Source organism: Poromitra crassiceps, assembly GCF_964638095.1.
Source record: "Poromitra crassiceps genome assembly, chromosome: 7".
Taxonomy (NCBI): Eukaryota; Metazoa; Chordata; class Actinopteri; order Beryciformes; family Melamphaidae; genus Poromitra; species Poromitra crassiceps.
The window spans coordinates 13,679,271-13,696,347 of NC_139628.1; the positions used below are offsets into that span (position 1 = coordinate 13,679,271).

Here is a 17,077-nt window from a genome sequence, read left to right on the forward strand (position 1 = left end):
TCAAAGACGTCATTGGCCCTGAATGAGTTAAGAGCAAACAGGTTTTTTTTACTTCCTGAAAAGTTTCTGTTTTGGAAATTCGAGGTCCTGGAACGACAGCGACGATATATATATATATATATATCAATGTAGAAGGAATCTCTTGCGCTACAGCCCCTCCACAAAGGGAGGTCGGCGCTCTCACACGAAGACAGAATACTGGAAAACTGGAGCACCCAAAATCACTGGCATACAAATTTGATAAGGTACAAAAACGTTTCAACGCTGCTCACGTCGAGATGAAACGTTTTTTTTATAGCTATTTTCCCCCCTATCTCCCCCCCCCCCCCCTGAAGTGCTTCCAAGTCGGACTGATAATATAAACAACATCATTTGAGCTTATCCAGGTAAGATATTAATAAAGTAATGACACATTCAGCGGGAAACTAACTATAATTAAGACATGTGCCAACTTTGACGACATTTGGTTCAGTAGTTTAAGAGCAAACAGGTTTTTTTTTACTTCCTGAAAAGTTTCTGTTTTGGAAATTCGAGGTCCTGGAACGACAGCGACGATATATATATATATATATATCACTGATTCTTGAGAGTCGGGACAAAACATGTCCTACATAGAAAAGTCTAATTTATATTAAAAATCCAGAAATTCATCATGATTTACATACTTACAAAGTTAAATCTAAAGGAACCGTGTATACCTATGTTATTTTTTTAGCACACATTTGTATCTTTTTTTAGGTAATTTGTTTAAATGTATGGTCTGTGGTTAGAAGATCCATGTTATTGTACTTGTCCTCAGCAAGAGGTCACAATATTGACCAGCCCAAAAAAACTACAAAAAACTCTATAATTGTGAATACATATATATAAAATAAAAAAGAAGGGGTATAAATATATAAAACAATGCATGAAATGAATGTCAAACAATATTTTCCATAAAAAGCTCCCTATCAAAGTTGTGTCCTCAGTTTCTCTCAACTCCGTCAGACTTTTTCGTAAACCTTATTAAATCAGGAAATAGCATGGTCAGCTATATCCCTGAGGACCCCTTTTCATCTCCCCACCTGTGCTGAATGCAACACTACCACACATGCTCTGGTAAGTTTTAAATTTTTTGATATTTTAGACAAACAATGTCAATATTCCTATGGTCACAGCTGGACCATGTCAACACCATCTCTCCGTTATGATACGTTTTTTTTAACCATAGTGGATTGAATTTAAGCATTTTAGTGAGGTTATTGAGACAGCTAGCAACCCACAAATAACCTATATGTACCCTATATGTTTTAATATAGGGCCACATATAGTTTTCCCATATATGGTGCATACATAAAATTGGCAGATTTCCTATATTATATGTACATATATGTATAGGTACATATATGTACCTATATGTACATATAATATAGGAAATCGGCCAATTTTATGTATGCACCATATATGGGAAACCTATATGTACATATATGTACCTATATGTAGGATCTTCGAACCCCGTTCTCCAAGGTTCAAGCCCTGCGCTCTACGTGCTGAGCTATACATTTTCTTATACTAACCAGAGAGCCGGGCACATTATATACTCTCTCGCACACAACGTAGACCACAATTGTCAGCGATCGGGAAGTTATTTTATGTGATGCGTACGAGTCATATTATGTAACAGACTAAAATTATGTTGTGTGTGTGTGTGCATCTATAGTCTGTAGGCTGTACGGCTTCAGAGGTTAACTTCATTTAACACCAGAGACTCAGGAGGTAGGCCTACACGTATACAGTCTGTTACAATAACATAGTGTGCCCAGAGCACCTCGTTCTGCACTTGGTGCAGACCGGTGCAGACTTGCTTTGGTCTAGTCAGTCACAGCTAGTAAGTACTTGCGCATGCGCATTGCTGCAGGAACTGAATTCATTATTTTATAGTATTGCGCTAAACTATTAACCATAGTTGTGTCCTGGAAGCTTTTTGCTGGCACCACATAGCCTATAGTCCCATATTTATGATATTTCATGTGACATAAAATGCGTTGAAATGTAGTTTTCGTGTAGACCAGATTTCAACTCTCAGTTACACAATAAAAGACAATAAAATGCCAATTCACACACTATCAATATTGTCTCTATTCCAAACTACAACAAATGTTTTAACAATATGATGAACCAAATTGTGTTTTTTTTACACGTTTACGTTGTAACCGCATTTTAGCCGGTTGAAAAGAGGGTGAAATTAGGTCTTAGACGTTCAAACCCAATATCACCCAGATTTAAACTAAAAATCAACGTTGAAAAAACGTTTTGTGCTCGCTGGGTATATATGGATTATGACACAGTGTATACAAACAGATTTGTAAATGACCTATATAGGAGGCATATACCTTGTATTGTGTACATATATGGCCTATATGTGGATATAAAGAAGTGAGACCTATATGACCTGTATTATGAACATATAGGGCCTTTATGTGTATATAAAGAAGCTATATAGGAGACATATATGCCCTGTATGTGCACATATAGTACCTATATGTGGATATAAAGAAGCTATAGGAGACCTATATGCACTTATATGCACCTGAATCTGGCCTATATGCAACCTATATGCGGCATAAATGTGGCCTATATGCGCATATATGCACCTAAATCTGGCCTATATGCAACCTATATGCGGCATATATATGGCCTATATGCTCCTATATGCGCATATATGCACCTAAATCTGGCCTATATGCAACCTATATGCGGCATATATATGGCCTATATGCTCCTATATGTGCATATATGCACCTAAATCTGGCCTATATGCAACCTATATGCGGCATATATATGGCCTTGGCTATATGCTCCTATATGCGCATATATGCACCTAAATCTGGCCTATATGCAACCTATATGCGGCATATATATGGCCTATATGCTCCTATATGTGCATATAGGTTGCATATAGGTTGCATATAGTTGCATATATGTTCATATAGATTCTTTCCATGTGGGAACTGATAAAAAAACGTCAACTCAGTCAGACATCAACTCTGTCAGGTTCTACGTCTGACAGAGTTGACGTGTAAGCTGATGGAGTTGACAAATCCACCTATAACCTCTTAATGTGCTAATATAATATTATTTGTGAACATAGTAAAGGATTAAAATGTTATTTCAGGGTTTTATTTACACATAAATGTACATTATATAGCATGTATTACATGATTTAACCCTACTGTATAACTTACACTTCTGACTTGTAGAGCATGGGCAGGCTGTGGTCTACTTATTATTGTGTAACTTTTCCAGCACTTATAATAAAAAAGCCAGTGTGTAGATTTTTGCAACTACTGGTGGTGAAACTGAATATTACATTGAATGGTGGCCTCTGTAGAGGGACCCACTTCTATGGGCTAACTCTAATGTCAGGAAAATGCAACATTTCTTATTTTCATGGAATTATACTGGAACATGCTTATGAATATTAGCCTATATTCAATTTCTGCAAAATCCATTACGTTTATCACTAGATGTCACCAACTGCACCTTTTAAGATGTTACATCAATCAATCAATCAATCAATCCAATCTATCAATGAATCGTGTCAAGTAAATTGAAATCGGATTCCATAGTCTTATTCTAATACATTTTTCATTCCTTCAATTTGTATTGTAGGAAAGCATGGCCAGACAGAAATTGTCAGTTGAGGAGCAAAGGAGAAGAAATAGAGAGTACCAACGAAAGAGAAGAGAAAAACTAGTCTGCAGGACGATCGACAACGTTTTTGTGTGAGGCGTGATGCCTGACAGCTAGTTTGAGTGATGTCTGACAACTAGTCTGCAGGAGGATCGACAACGTTTTTGTGTGAGACGTGAGGAGTGATGCCTGACAGCTAGTTTGAGTGATGTCTGACAGCTAGTCTGCAGGAGGATCGACAACATTTTTAGTGAGGCAGGAGGAATGACAGCATTTTCGTGTGAGGACTGAAGGTGTTTCAGAGCACACTCGACGGTTTACTATAGGAGACATGACAACTGACAACGCTTTAGACTGAGGAACGATAGCCTATACTCTGACTGACGAGGATGCCCTAAAATGGTTGCCGTACTCAGGTCTTCTCTTCATGCATCAAGTCAAGTCTCAGGTCTTCTCTTCATGCATCAAGTCAAGTCGCAAGTCTTCTCTTCATGCATCAAGTCAAGTCTCAGGTCTTCTCTTCATGCATCAAGTCAAGTCTCAGGTCTTCTCTTCATGCATCAAGTCAAGTCTCGAGTCTTCTCTTTCATGCATCAAGTCAAGTCTCAAGTCTTCTCTTCATGCATCAAGTCAAGTCTCAGGTCTTCTCTTCATGCATCAAGTCAAGTCTCAAGTCTTCTCTTCATGCATCAAGTCAAGTTTCAAGTCTTCTCTTCATGCATCAACTCAAGTCTCAAGTCTTTTCTTCATGCATCAAGTCAAGTCTCAAGCGATTCAAATCGTGACTCGAGTCCCCACTGAAATTCACTGTTTTCTGTCTGCCTGCCTGCCTGTCTGTCTGCCTGCCTGTCTCTCTGTTTGTCTGTCTGTCTGTCTGTCTGTCTGTCTGTCTGTCTGCCTGCCTGCCTGTCTCTCTGTTTGTCTGTCTGTCTGTCTGTCTGCCTGTCTCTCTGTTTGTCTGTCTGTCTGTCTGTCTGCCTGCCTTTCTGTCTGTGTGTCTGTCTGCCTGTCTGTCTGTCTGCTTGTCTGTTTGTCTGTTTGTCTGTTTGTCTGTCTGTCTCTCTTCCTCAGACCACTGTGTTGATAGACTACTACTGCTACTACTGCTACTCTGCTGAGGCCAGACAGAACTACGCTGAGAGGAAGGTGGAGTCGCTCCAGGACAAACAGCAGGTGACAGATGATTTGATGGACGTAGAAAAACATGGACGTAGCCTCCGTCACATCATCCATTGGTTTGTAGACTCCCGATTTGAAGCCGCCAGTTTAGCGTTGTGATCGTCGCCATCTTGGATATGTGGAGCCAGAAGCAGCTAGCTTAAGAGCAGGGGTTTCCCCCAGAGCCACAGCGCCACCTGCTATTGGTCCATGATCAGCGAGGTGTGCGATCACTGGACAGACGGCAAAGTCTGTAAAGTCTTCTGTATCCTGTTAGTATTTCCCCAGTTTCTGCACAGAGATAATTACATTTCTAATCACATCTTTACACTGATTTGAGACCTTCAGGGCTCTATAATCACAATCCACTTGATTCAGCAGTGACACTAAAGGGACAGGAATAATTCTAGGTAGCATTGGAGCAGGTGCATATAGCCATGTAGTGACTACTGTAGGCGTCCGCTAGACCCACAGGTGCTAGAAGTACACACATTCCCCACTAAGTACTATTTAAAAAATATTCTAGAAGTTGAAATACTATTTCAAATCCTTTACTCAAGTCAAAGAATCAAAGTATGTTAATGATCCTCCTGATATGTAAATGTGTGTTTGAATGCTGGTGTCTTCTCTGCAGTGCATCCTCTCTGTGTCCTTTATGCTGGTGTCTTCTTCTCTTCAGTGCATCCTCTCTGTGTCCTTTATGCTGGTGTCTTCTCTGCAGTGCATCCTCTCTGTGTCCTTTATGCTGGTGTCTTCTCTGCAGTGCATCCTCTCTGTGTCCTTTATGCTGGTGTCTTCTTCTCTGCAGTGCATCCTCTCTGTGTTCTTTATGCTGGTGTCTTCTCTGTAGTGCATCCTCTCTGTGTCCTTTATGCTGGTGTCTTCTTCTCTGCAGTGCATCCTCTCTGTGTTCTTTATGCTGGTGTCTTCTCTGCAGTGCATCCTCTCTGTGTTCTTTATGCTGGTGTCTTCTTCTCTGCAGTGCATCCTCTCTGTGTCCTTTATGCTGGTGTCTTCTTCTCTGCAGTGCATCCTCTCTGTGTCCTTTATGCTGGTGTCTTCTTCTCTGCAGTGCATCCTCTCTGTTTCCTTTATGCTGGTGTCTTCTTCTCTGCAGTGCATCCTCTCTGTGTCCTTTATGCTGGTGTCTTCTTATCTGCAGTGCATCCTCTCTGTGTCCTTTATGCTGTTGTCTTCTCTGCAGTGCATCCTCTGTGTGTCCTTTATGCTGGTGTCTTCTGTGCAATGCATCCTCTCTGTGTCCTTTATGCTGGTGTCTTCTTCAATGCAGTGCATCCTCTCTGTGTCCTTTATGCTGGTGTCTTCTCTGCAGTGCATCCTCTCTGTGTCCTTTATGCTGTTGTCTTCTCTGCAGTGCATCCTCTCTGTGTCCTTTATGCTGGTGTCTTCTCTGCAGTGCATCCTCTCTGTGTCCTTTATGCTGGTGTCTTCTCTGCAGTGCATCCACTCTGTGACCTTTATGCTGGTGTCTTCTCTGCAGTGCATCCTCTCTGTGTCCTTTATGCTGGTGTCTTCTTCTCTGCAGTGCATCCTCTCTGTGTCCTTTATGCTGGTGTCTTCTCTGCAGTGCATCCTCTCTGTGTCCTTTATGCTGGTGTCTTCTTCTCTGCAGTGCATCCTCTCTGTGTCCTTTATGCTGGTGTCTTCTCTGCAGTGCATCCTCTCTGTGTCCTTTATGCTGGTGTCTTCTCTGCAGTGCATCCTCTCTGTGTCCTTTATGCTGGTGTCTTCTTCTCTGCAGTGCATCCTCTCTGTGTCCTTTATGCTGGTGTCTTCTCTGCAGTGCATCCTCTCTGTGTCCTTTATGCTGGTGTCTTCTCTGCAGTGCATCCTCTCTGTGTCCTTTATGCTGGTGTCTTCTCTGCAGTGCATCCTCTCTGTGTTCTTTATGCTGGTGTCTTCTCTGCATTGCATCCTCTCTGTGTCCTTTATGCTGGTGTCTTCTTCTCTGCAGTGCACTCTGTGTCCTTTATGCTGGTGTCTTCTCTGCAGTGCATCCTCTCTATGTCCTTTATGCTGGTGTCTTCTCTGCAGTGCATCCTCTCTGTGTCCTTTATGCTGGTGTCTTCTCTGCAGTGCATCCTCTCTGTGTCCTTTATGCTGGTGTCTTCTCTGTAGTGCATCCTCTCTGTGTTCTTTATGCTGGTGTCTTCTCTGCAGTGCATCCTCTCTGTGTCCTTTATGCTGGTGTCTTCTCTGCAGTACATCCTCTCTGTGTCCTTTATGCTGGTGTCTTCTCTGCAGTGCATCCTCTCTGTGTCCTTTATGCTGGTGTCTTCTTCTCTGCAGTGCATCCTCTCTGTGTCCTTTATGCTGGTGTCTTCTCTGCAGTGCATCCTCTCTGTGTCCTTTATGCTGGTGTCTTCTCTGCAGTGCATCCTCTCTGTGTCCTTTATGCTGGTGTCTTCTTCTCTGCAGTGCATCCTCTCTGTGTCCTTTATGCTGGTGTCTTCTCTGCAGTGCATCCTCTCTGTGTCCTTTATGCTGGTGTCTTCTCTGCAGTGCATCCTCTCTGTGTCCTTTATGCTGGTGTCTTCTCTGCAGTGCATCCTCTCTGTGTTCCTCATGCTGGTGTCTTCTCTGCATTGCATCCTCTCTGTGTCCTTTATGCTGGTGTCTTCTTCTCTGCAGTGCACTCTGTGTCCTTTATGCTGGTGTCTTCTCTGCAGTGCATCCTCTCTATGTCCTTTATGCTGGTGTCTTCTCTGCAGTGCATCCTCTCTGTGTCCTTTATGCTGGTGTCTTCTCTGCAGTGCATCCTCTCTGTGTCCTTTATGCTGGTGTCTTCTCTGTAGTGCATCCTCTCTGTGTTCTTTATGCTGGTGTCTTCTCTGCAGTGCATCCTCTCTGTGTCCTTTATGCTGGTGTCTTCTCTGCAGTGCATTCTCTCTGTGTCCTTTATGCTGGTGTCTTCTCTGCAGTGCATCCTCTCTATGTCCTTTATGCTGGTGTCTTCTCTGCAGTGCATCCTCTCTGTGTCCTTAATGCTGGTGTCTTCTCTGCAGTGCATTCTCTCTGTGTCCTTTATGCTGGTGTCTTCTCTCCAGTGCATCCTCTCTGTGTCCTTTATGCTGGTGGCTTCTCTCCAGTGCATCCTCTCTGTGTCCTTTATGCTGGTGTCTTCTCTCCAGTGCATGCTCTCTGTGTCCTTTATGCTGGTGTCTTCTCTGCAGTGCATCCTCTCTGTGTCCTTTATGCTGGTGTCTTCTCTGCAGTGCATCCTCTCTGTGTCCTTTATGCTGGTGTCTTCTCTCCAGTGCATCCTCTCTGTGTCCTTTATGCTGGTGTCTTCTCTCCAGTGCATCCTCTCTGTGTCCTTTATGCTGGTGTCTTCTCTGCAGTGCATCCTCTCTGTGTCCTTTATGCTGGTGTCTTCTTCTCTGCAGTGCATCCTCTCTGTGTCCTTTATGCTGGTGTCTTCTCTCCAGTGCATCCTCTCTGTGTCCTTTATGCTGGTGTCTTCTCTGCAGTGCATCCTCTCTGTGTCCTTTATGCTGGTGTCTTCTCTGCAGTGCATCCTCTCTGTGTCCTTTATGCTGGTGTCTTCTTCTCTGCAGTGCATCCTCTCTGTGTCCTTTATGCTGGTGTCTTCTCTCCAGTGCATCCTCTCTGTGTCCTTTATGCTGGTGTCTTCTCTGCAGTGCATCCTCTCTGTGTCCTTTATGCTGGTGTCTTCTCTGCAGTGCATCCTCTCTGTGTCCTTTATGCTGGTGTCTTCTTCTCTGCAGTGCATCCTCTCTGTGTCCTTTATGCTGGTGTCTTCTCTGCAGTGCATCCTCTCTGTGTCCTTTATGCTGGTGTCTTCTCTGCAGTGCATCCTCTCTGTGTCCTTTATGCTGGTGTCTTCTTCTCTGCAGTGCATCCTCTCTGTGTCCTTTATGCTGGTGTCTTCTCTGCAGTGCATCCTCTCTGTGTCCTTCGTGGATGAGCAACAGATCCGGCTGGTGAAGAGATCAGAGAAGAAAAGGTTACAAGATGTGGAGCCACTGTCCGTAAAGCCCAGCAAGGTCAGCTGCTGGCATTACAGAGGTTTCTTACATGTGCTACATCTCGACATGGTGACAATGTCTGGTGAAAATGTCTGGTGACAAGGTTAACTCACTATAGAGGCTTGTTTTGCTGTTTTTAACATATTTACCTACAGAAAAAAGTAACAAGGTTTGAAGCATTTACAGTTTTGAATGTGCAATGAATTTAGGCCTGAACACACAGGTTCACAGACAGACACAGACTTATAATGTATCAAATGTTTTATGTAAAACTTGAATTAATAATCCGGGCTTTTAGTTGCTTCAATCACTGAACTCAACCGGCCTATATTTGAGACAGGCTTTGAATTCCTTTGGCACAAAACTCTTGGTCAGAAAAGTTGTGAAATACTATAAAATTGTTTCTTTAAACCAGTAGTAATATTATTATTCAAATTAAAGTTAATTGAAGTTTTACGGTATTTTTATTTTAGTTTGGGAAAACTAAACGTTGTCACAGATGAGGACTGTGTATTCTTGCTGTCAGCAGGAGGACACAGGACACCTGGGAGCCATGGTGTGTGTGCTACAGGAGGACATGGACCAGCAAGCCCAGAGTGTCCCCGAACCTAAGACCAGCCCCAACCCCGACCCGGCCCCCAGCTCGGTCCCTCCAGCCTGGTGCCGGTGCTCCTGCTGCACCTCCTCCGCTCTCCCGCAGGAGGCGCTGTGCTGCAGGTGGTGGGCCGGCCCCTGCATCACCTCCTCTCCTCTGTTTGAGCGTCTGGTGCTGCGGCGCCCCCTGCTGGAGGCCGTGCTCCTGTACCGGGACCCTCTGTCTCCCCCGGTCGGGGAGCTCCGTGGCCGGGCAGCTGCCCTGCGTCACTGCGCCTACATCCAGTACACAGCCTGGAGGTTTGGGGTCCCGCCCGCCAACACCACGCCAGCCCTCCCCAGCTGCTGCATGCAGAGGATCAGGGAGGAGTACCCTGACCCAGACGGGCAGTACAGCGGCTTCAGGCCAGAGAGGACCACCGGCCAGTTTCAAGCAAACTGGAAAGCGTCCACTCAGCAGATTTACCCAGAGCCATTGAAGAGAGAGTCACGCCAACAGAAGTCCAAAATGCTTGATCCTCACATCACTCACGTAGCTGAGCTCCATTCTAGCTAGTTCCAAGTATAGTTCCAGGAAGTATGCGGTGGGCCATTTGAATGCATAAAATAATGCTGATAATATATAGATTCTTTAAACATCTTACCCTTTCAAAGTACATCACAAATGGTTAATTCTGCTGCAACTCTACAGCTCTCCTTAATCCAGAAGATTACTGTCGGGAATTGTTGCGAGGTGCTAGGTAAAAAAAATAAAATAAGTAAAAATCCTTTGGATTGAACAGAGATGCTATAGCTCAACAACTCTGGATTTACATAATTTGAATAAGAATTAGCCAATCAGAATCCAGTATTTTGACAACTTAGTCTTCACCTGAATTCAGTTTCACTCATTCAGTTAAACTTTCAGCTAAACTACATTGATCGACAAAGAACATTATTCTGATCGTGAGACGGAGGAAAACAGAAAACAAAATATTGATCAGTGTTTGTATTTTATAATATTGTTCATTTAATTTCACCAAAATATAGCCTAATCCATAATCGTATATCTGAGAAACATAATGTTGAAATGATTTGGTTATGATGTGTTACTGTAGGTCCACTAGCAAGCTAACAAATTAGCTCATATTTTGGGCTAATTCAGATAATAGAAATGTCTCTTTCCTCCATGCATTATTCCATTGGTCCAGGCCATTATAAACTCAGAGATGGCTCATATCATTTGGGAAATCTCAACACAGGCATAATAATTATTTCTTCCATTTTCTACTCAAAGACAAATTGGAGGTACGAACAAAAATTGAACGTCCCCAAGAATTTGAGAAGCAGATGTTTTTTTTTCTCAGAATGTGATTGGTTTTGGCCCTGCAACCGTCATGGCCTTTTGCTAAATATTGGACATTTTTAACTTTTTGTCAAAGCATCATGGGAATTGTTCGTGTCACCACCTATCCATCATGCTGTGCGTGCAGCGTTCCTTGCTTCTCATAGACAGTGAATGGAGGCAGTTTGCTTTGTTAAATCATAATCTGCTGTTAGAGATTCAGGGTCGGGGATATTAGGCTACTGACAAAGACAGCTTGAGAAAGCTGCGGCTGAGTGGAGAGAGCAGCTTCTGGTCCCAAATAAGTACATCTCATGATGCTTATAGAACTCAAGTTGGGTGGTCGTCTCTGTCTGAGACAAACATGTTTATATTTTCTTAGAAGGCCCTTATTGGCAAGCTACCATCTTCTCTTACATTCTTGCTAGATTGATCCTTTGGACCACATCACACTCACTAATGGTAAATGTTCTGCATTTATATAGAGCTTTTATCCAAATCGCTTTACAATCAGTAGGTACATTCATCCATTCACACACCGATGACGGCCAGCTGCCACGCAGGGTTCTGCCACACCAACAGGAGCAATTTGGGGTTCAGTGTCTTGTTCCAAGGACACTTTGACATGCAGACTGGAGGAGCCGGGAATCGAACCACCGACCGCTTTTATCCAAAGCGATTAGTGCACGAGCCCCTCTACCTCCTGAGCTACAGCCGCCCCTAATGATTGGGTTTGGCTAGAACTCCCTAGAGTTAGTATTACTGAGCTTAACTGCTTTTTGTTTTTATGCCCCGCCCACCTGGAACTCTATACAGAGCACCCAGAAAATCAATACTTTGGTATCCCTTGGGCATTTAAAATAAATTATTTCTAAATATTTCTATTTGCACTAATTTATTTTGATTTTTTTTAAATGGATTTCCTATTATTTTTATACTTTTAAGTTACTTTTATCTTTTATTAACTCTTCTTATATATTTGTTGTTTGATTGTTTCTTTGATCTTGTATCTTTTAGTATCATTTGTATCTTGTTTTAGTCGACATTGTAAATGAGTTTAAATAAAGGTAATGTGTTTCTTTGATATGCACCTCATCCTATTGGTATTTTTGTAAAGATTCAAAGCCATGATGTTTGGACATGAATACTTTGCAATAATAATAATAATAATAATAATAATAATAATGATGATGATGATGATGATGAACCCACCTACCCACCTATGCACGTCGTGGTCTGCCACAGTCACGGCCTCGTGTTCCCGTGGCCCTATCTTCTTATAAGTGAATATTGGCATGTAGATGTCTTCAAGCCATGGGTCTCATCAAACATGTGAAGTTTGGGGCAGATTTGACCATGTTTTGCCAGTAGGTAAAACAAAGGTAATATAACATTTCAACTTCCTCATCTGTGGTGTGTAGAGGCGGTCACATGCTGCCCCCTGCTGGCTGCTTACTGTCACTGCTCAGCTTATTGGCCCCTGATAGGAAACTGGGTAGCAGCAGAACAAACTGTAAAAAGGCTTTAAAACATGAATAGAAACACAATGAAGAATAGAAATGAACAGTAAAAACACAATACAGATGATTGTCTCTAGACTGGAGAAGTCCTCACTGTGTTAGAGGAGTTTAGCACCCTGCTGAGAAACTAAACTGCTAGAGTCCAGATTCCAGCACAATCCAGAGAACCTGAAGGCCTCTTCAGTTGTTTCATGTAGCTATAGTGTGTGGTGATGCAAATTAACAGCAAATTCTTTGGTACAGTGCCGTAGGCAGAAATCAGATTTTGGATGGGCCAGCACAAAAGAGGATGGGCCAAAGCGACTTACAATAGAGAAATCAACTATGCAACACAATCTATGCCAGCTACAACTTGTTAACATGGAAGAAATGATCAGTAAACTAGTGAAAGAAAGAACATTGAAACACTTTTGCCATGATGTTCAGGAATGGATTACAAACCAATTCTGATCTGAATGGCAATGATTACATCAAGAAACATTGATTAATCTCTTGTACTACTGTACAAATCTTCTCACCACTAGAGGGTGCTGTAAGTAGAAAAAAGGACAGACAAACTGACTAAACAGTGACAATTTTACTTTTCAACATTTTGCATTCCAAAGGCAAAACAATAACAGCAAAACACTACCAATACAACATAGACCAGGGGTCGGCAACCTTTTTGAAATGACCATTTTCAATTTTGCTTGTCAATCAGTGTGCCGCACCAAGATGAATGACTCGCACATCAAAATGTAACGTTATTCCTTCCAAAATCAGGAGATTGAAGTAAAGCGCTATACACCGCACGGTCCTTCTCTGTCTTGCTCGCTGGCATTTTTCATCTGCTTTCTGCTGCCCAGAGCCATGTATATAGACGGTTTTCACCAGAGCGCAACCCCACAGCACTTCCTTTTTCTCAGCATTCGGCAAACTGCAGAAATATTCACTCGACATTGTTACTTTTGTTTTCGCCGCTCAGCTGTATAGACGGTTTTCACAGAATGGTCAGTCCTGCACTTGAATGTTTTTTTTTTCTTTTATGTCCATAGCAAACACTGCAACAGGAAGTGAGCGGGGGTTCAATTTAGAATGTTTTTCTTGTCAAGTTAAAACCGTCTATAGGATATTTACGGTGCAGTAGTGACCCACTCTCTGCCTCTGATTGGTTGCCTTCTATGGCAGCAGCAGAGCAATCGAGTGGCATCTTACTGCCCTGCTGCAACCAATCAGAGGCAGAGAGTGGGCCACTACCGTAAATATCCTAAGTAACATGCCGCGCAATTGCATATGGCTGTGAAGTAGGTCATGTGACAGGGCACTTCAACATTTCTACAAAAAAATCTCAATTGCGCACTTATTGCTGCTGCGTGCTGCCGTGCCAGTGGTTAACCCTTTGCGTGCCAGAGGTGGCACGCGTGCCATAGGTTGCTGACCCCTGACATAGACTAACCAACATAGTCTCTAAAGGTTGTATCCGGCTAAAATATAGGCAGAATCTACAGTGCACTGCACTATGTAATGAACCATTTTACACAACATGGAAACTTAACATAAACCCAGACAGCAGAGGTGTTACCATACTGCATGAAACAGCATATATCATCAGAAAGAAATCGCATAATATCCATGGCATGAGTAACACACACACACACACACACACACACACACACACACACACACGCCTCTTGCTTCAGTACCATGGTCAGCTCCTGAGTAGTCTCAACACCAGACCCATGAGAGTTCTTACGCTGATACACTACGTTACTGCATGCTGCAGAGCGCTCTCTGGGTCTGGGACACTTTCCCTCAGAGGGCTGGTTATGGGAGGGAACCGTTCACTTGGCCAGTCATATGCCAGTGATGGCAAAACAATTACGCTTAGGGCACCCAAATGGCCAGCAGCGGCCCTGGTGGGGAGAGACTATCTCCTGAGTAACAACAGCAGTGTATTCATGACACTACACTGTGTGTGGAGAGACTATCTCCTGAGTAACAACACCAGTGTATTCATGACACTACACTGTGTGGGGAGAGACTATCTCCTGAGTAACAACACCAATGTATTCATCACACTACACTGTGTGTGGAGAGACTATCTCCTGAGTAACAACAGCAGTGTATTCATCACACTACACTGTGTGGGGAGAGACTATCTCCTGAGTAACAACAGCAGTGTATTCATGACACTACACTGTGTGTGGGGAGAGACTATCTCCTGAGTAACAACAGCAGTGTATTCATGACTCTACACTGTGTGGGGAGAGACTATCTCCTGAGTAACAACAGCAGTGTATTCATGACTCTACACTGTGTGGGGAGAGACTATCTCCTGAGTAACAACAGCAGTGTATTCATGACACTACACTGTGTGTGGAGAGACTATCTCCTGAGTAACAACACCAGTGTATTCATGACACTACACTGTGTGGGGAGAGACTATCTCCTGAGTAACAACACCAATGTATTCATCACACTACACTGTGTGTGGAGAGACTATCTCCTGAGTAACAACAGCAGTGTATTCATCACACTACACTGTGTGGGGAGAGACTATCTCCTGAGTAACAACAGCAGTGTATTCATGACACTACACTGTGTGGGGAGAGACTATCTCCTGAGTAACAACAGCAGTGTATTCATGACTCTACACTGTGTGGGGAGAGACTATCTCCTGAGTAACAACAGCAGTGTATTCATGACACTACACTGTGTGGGGAGAGACTATCTCCTGAGTAACAACAGCAGTGTATTCATGACTCTACACTGTGTGGGGAGAGACTATCTCCTGAGTAACAACAGCAGTGTATTCATCACACTACACTGTGTGGGGAGAGACTATCTCCTGAGTAACAACAGCAGTGTATTCATGACACTACACTGTGTGGGGAGAGACTATCTCCTGAGTAACAACAGCAGTGTATTCATGACACTACACTGTGTGGGGAGAGACTATCTCCTGAGTAACAACAGCAGTGTATTCATGACTCTACACTGTGTGGGGAGAGACTATCTCCTGAGTAACAACAGCAGTGTATTCATGACACTACACTGTGTATCAGCTGTTGCTTCACTATGCTCAGCTCATGCATAACAGCAAACTGCAAGCAGCCGTTGACACAAATCAGCACTAAAACTAATCAAAGAATGAAAACATGCAGCCGAGCATGAATTAAGAAACAACACACTCCTTCATTTCTATTAAATCAACCACACAGAATGAAATCTGATTGAAATGTTGCTTCTGTGTGGGGGAAATGAGCAACTCTGAAAATAAACAATCAGTGATCCCTGAATCAGATTTGTGATTTGAGATGAAAGGACTCACAACTTCTAAAACAACAGGACATTTGTGGTTTATTTTAGGGCATTCATTACATTACATAATGTCATTTAGCAGATGCTTCTGTCCAAAGCAACGTTCAATATGTACATTTTGTCAACAATAAGTATTGTTCATCATTTAGAGAAAACGTTCATTCTGAGAAACAAACAAAAGTAGATCAAATGCAAAATAAAACAAAGTTGCAAAATAAAGATATTTGAACCTCAACAAGACTTAAGACTAACAAGAAGACCTTGATTCTGTCTCATTAATTCATTTTCACAATAAAATGATCATGTTCTTACACCTGTGTGTTGTTAAAACCCTGTTCAGTTTCCCAACACGAACACTGACTGATGGATCATGTTTGTTGTTTACAGTAAAATGAGTAAAAACACATGAAAATACAAACATTGTTATTGTCACATTAAGGTGTGTGTGTGTGTGTGTGTGTGTGTGTGTGTGTGTGTGTGTGTGTGATCCTGTACAGAGTGAACCATCATCTCAGCAGATGTGTTTAGTCAGCAGTGTGTGTTTCTCTCTCACTCTATCTGACACAGAGACACTGAGCCACCAAACCCAATCCCTAACTTATGTACATTCTCTGAATACTTAAACTTGTTCAGAAACCCAAACCCAGTTTTAAGCCCAGCACCAAGCGTAAACCCAGGGTACACTGGTTCAGTGAACGTGTTGTTGAAGGTGTAGAGGTGGATCAGTGTGTCAGAGGAAACTGTATAGAAAGACAAAGAGCCAGCAGGCCAGTCCAGATACACTGCGACTCTGTTAGACACATAGGAGGAGGGGAGATGTAGGTCTGTTTCTATGTTATTGTGACAGACAGAGTAACCTGTAACATCAGAGCAGTACAGCACCCAGGACTTTTCATTAAGTCCAAGCACACAGTCATGACCCCGTCCTCTCCTGCTGATTCCTCTGTAAGTCACTCCTATCTCAACCTCTCCTTTCCTCTCCAGCTCCCAATAACAGCGACCAGTGAGACCATCTCTACACAGCAGCTGAGCACAGTACTCAAATCTCTCTGGGTGATCAGGATATGACTGATCCTCTCCCCACATCATCGTCACCTTTCTGTTGTCTTCAGACAGGAGGAGGCGTCTGCCTGCTGTGTTTGGATCCAGTGTGAGTTCACATCCATCTGATGAGACAACAAGACTCCATTTTAGCTCAAGTTTGACCTGTCAACTATTGTCACAGCTGTGTGTGTGTGTGTGTGTGTGTGTGTGTGTGTGTGTGTGTGTGTGTGTGTGTGTGTGTGTGTGTGTGTGTGTGTGTGTGCGTGTGCGTGCGTGTGTGCGTGTGTCGCGTGTGTTCGTGTGTGTAGGTGTGTGTGTGTGTGTTTCCAGAGCTGCCAATTACCCCCCCCCTCTCTCTCGTTCCTGCAGGCACGAGCTGCATTGGCTTTCTCTCTCTCTCTCTCTCTCTCTCTCTCTCTCTCTCTCTCTCTCTCTCTCTCTCTCTCTCTCTCTCT

At 43.1% G+C, this 17,077-nt stretch overlaps 2 protein-coding genes across 2 annotated transcripts in view; one reads left to right on the forward strand and one right to left on the reverse strand.

The window, feature by feature from the left end:
- LOC310779429 (P2X purinoceptor 7-like) overlaps window positions 1–9,990 on the forward strand; it is a gene marked incomplete at both ends in the record, with an annotated part of 33,773 nt that extends 23,783 nt beyond the window's left edge. Inside the window, 3 exons of the mRNA XM_083639962.1 lie at window positions 4,744–4,845; window positions 8,751–8,858; window positions 9,370–9,990. Of these exons, the coding sequence (XP_083496088.1) occupies window positions 4,744–4,845; window positions 8,751–8,858; window positions 9,370–9,990 (831 nt within the window). The remainder of the gene's footprint in view (window positions 1–4,743; window positions 4,846–8,750; window positions 8,859–9,369) is intronic.
- Window positions 9,991–16,030: 6,040 nt separating this feature from the next.
- LOC310779430 (NLR family CARD domain-containing protein 3-like) overlaps window positions 16,031–17,077 on the reverse strand; it is a 65,818-nt gene continuing 64,771 nt past the window's right edge. The window contains exon 7 of the mRNA XM_083639963.1: window positions 16,031–16,744. Coding sequence (XP_083496089.1) covers window positions 16,128–16,744 — 617 coding nt within the window. The 3' untranslated portion in view covers window positions 16,031–16,127. The remainder of the gene's footprint in view (window positions 16,745–17,077) is intronic.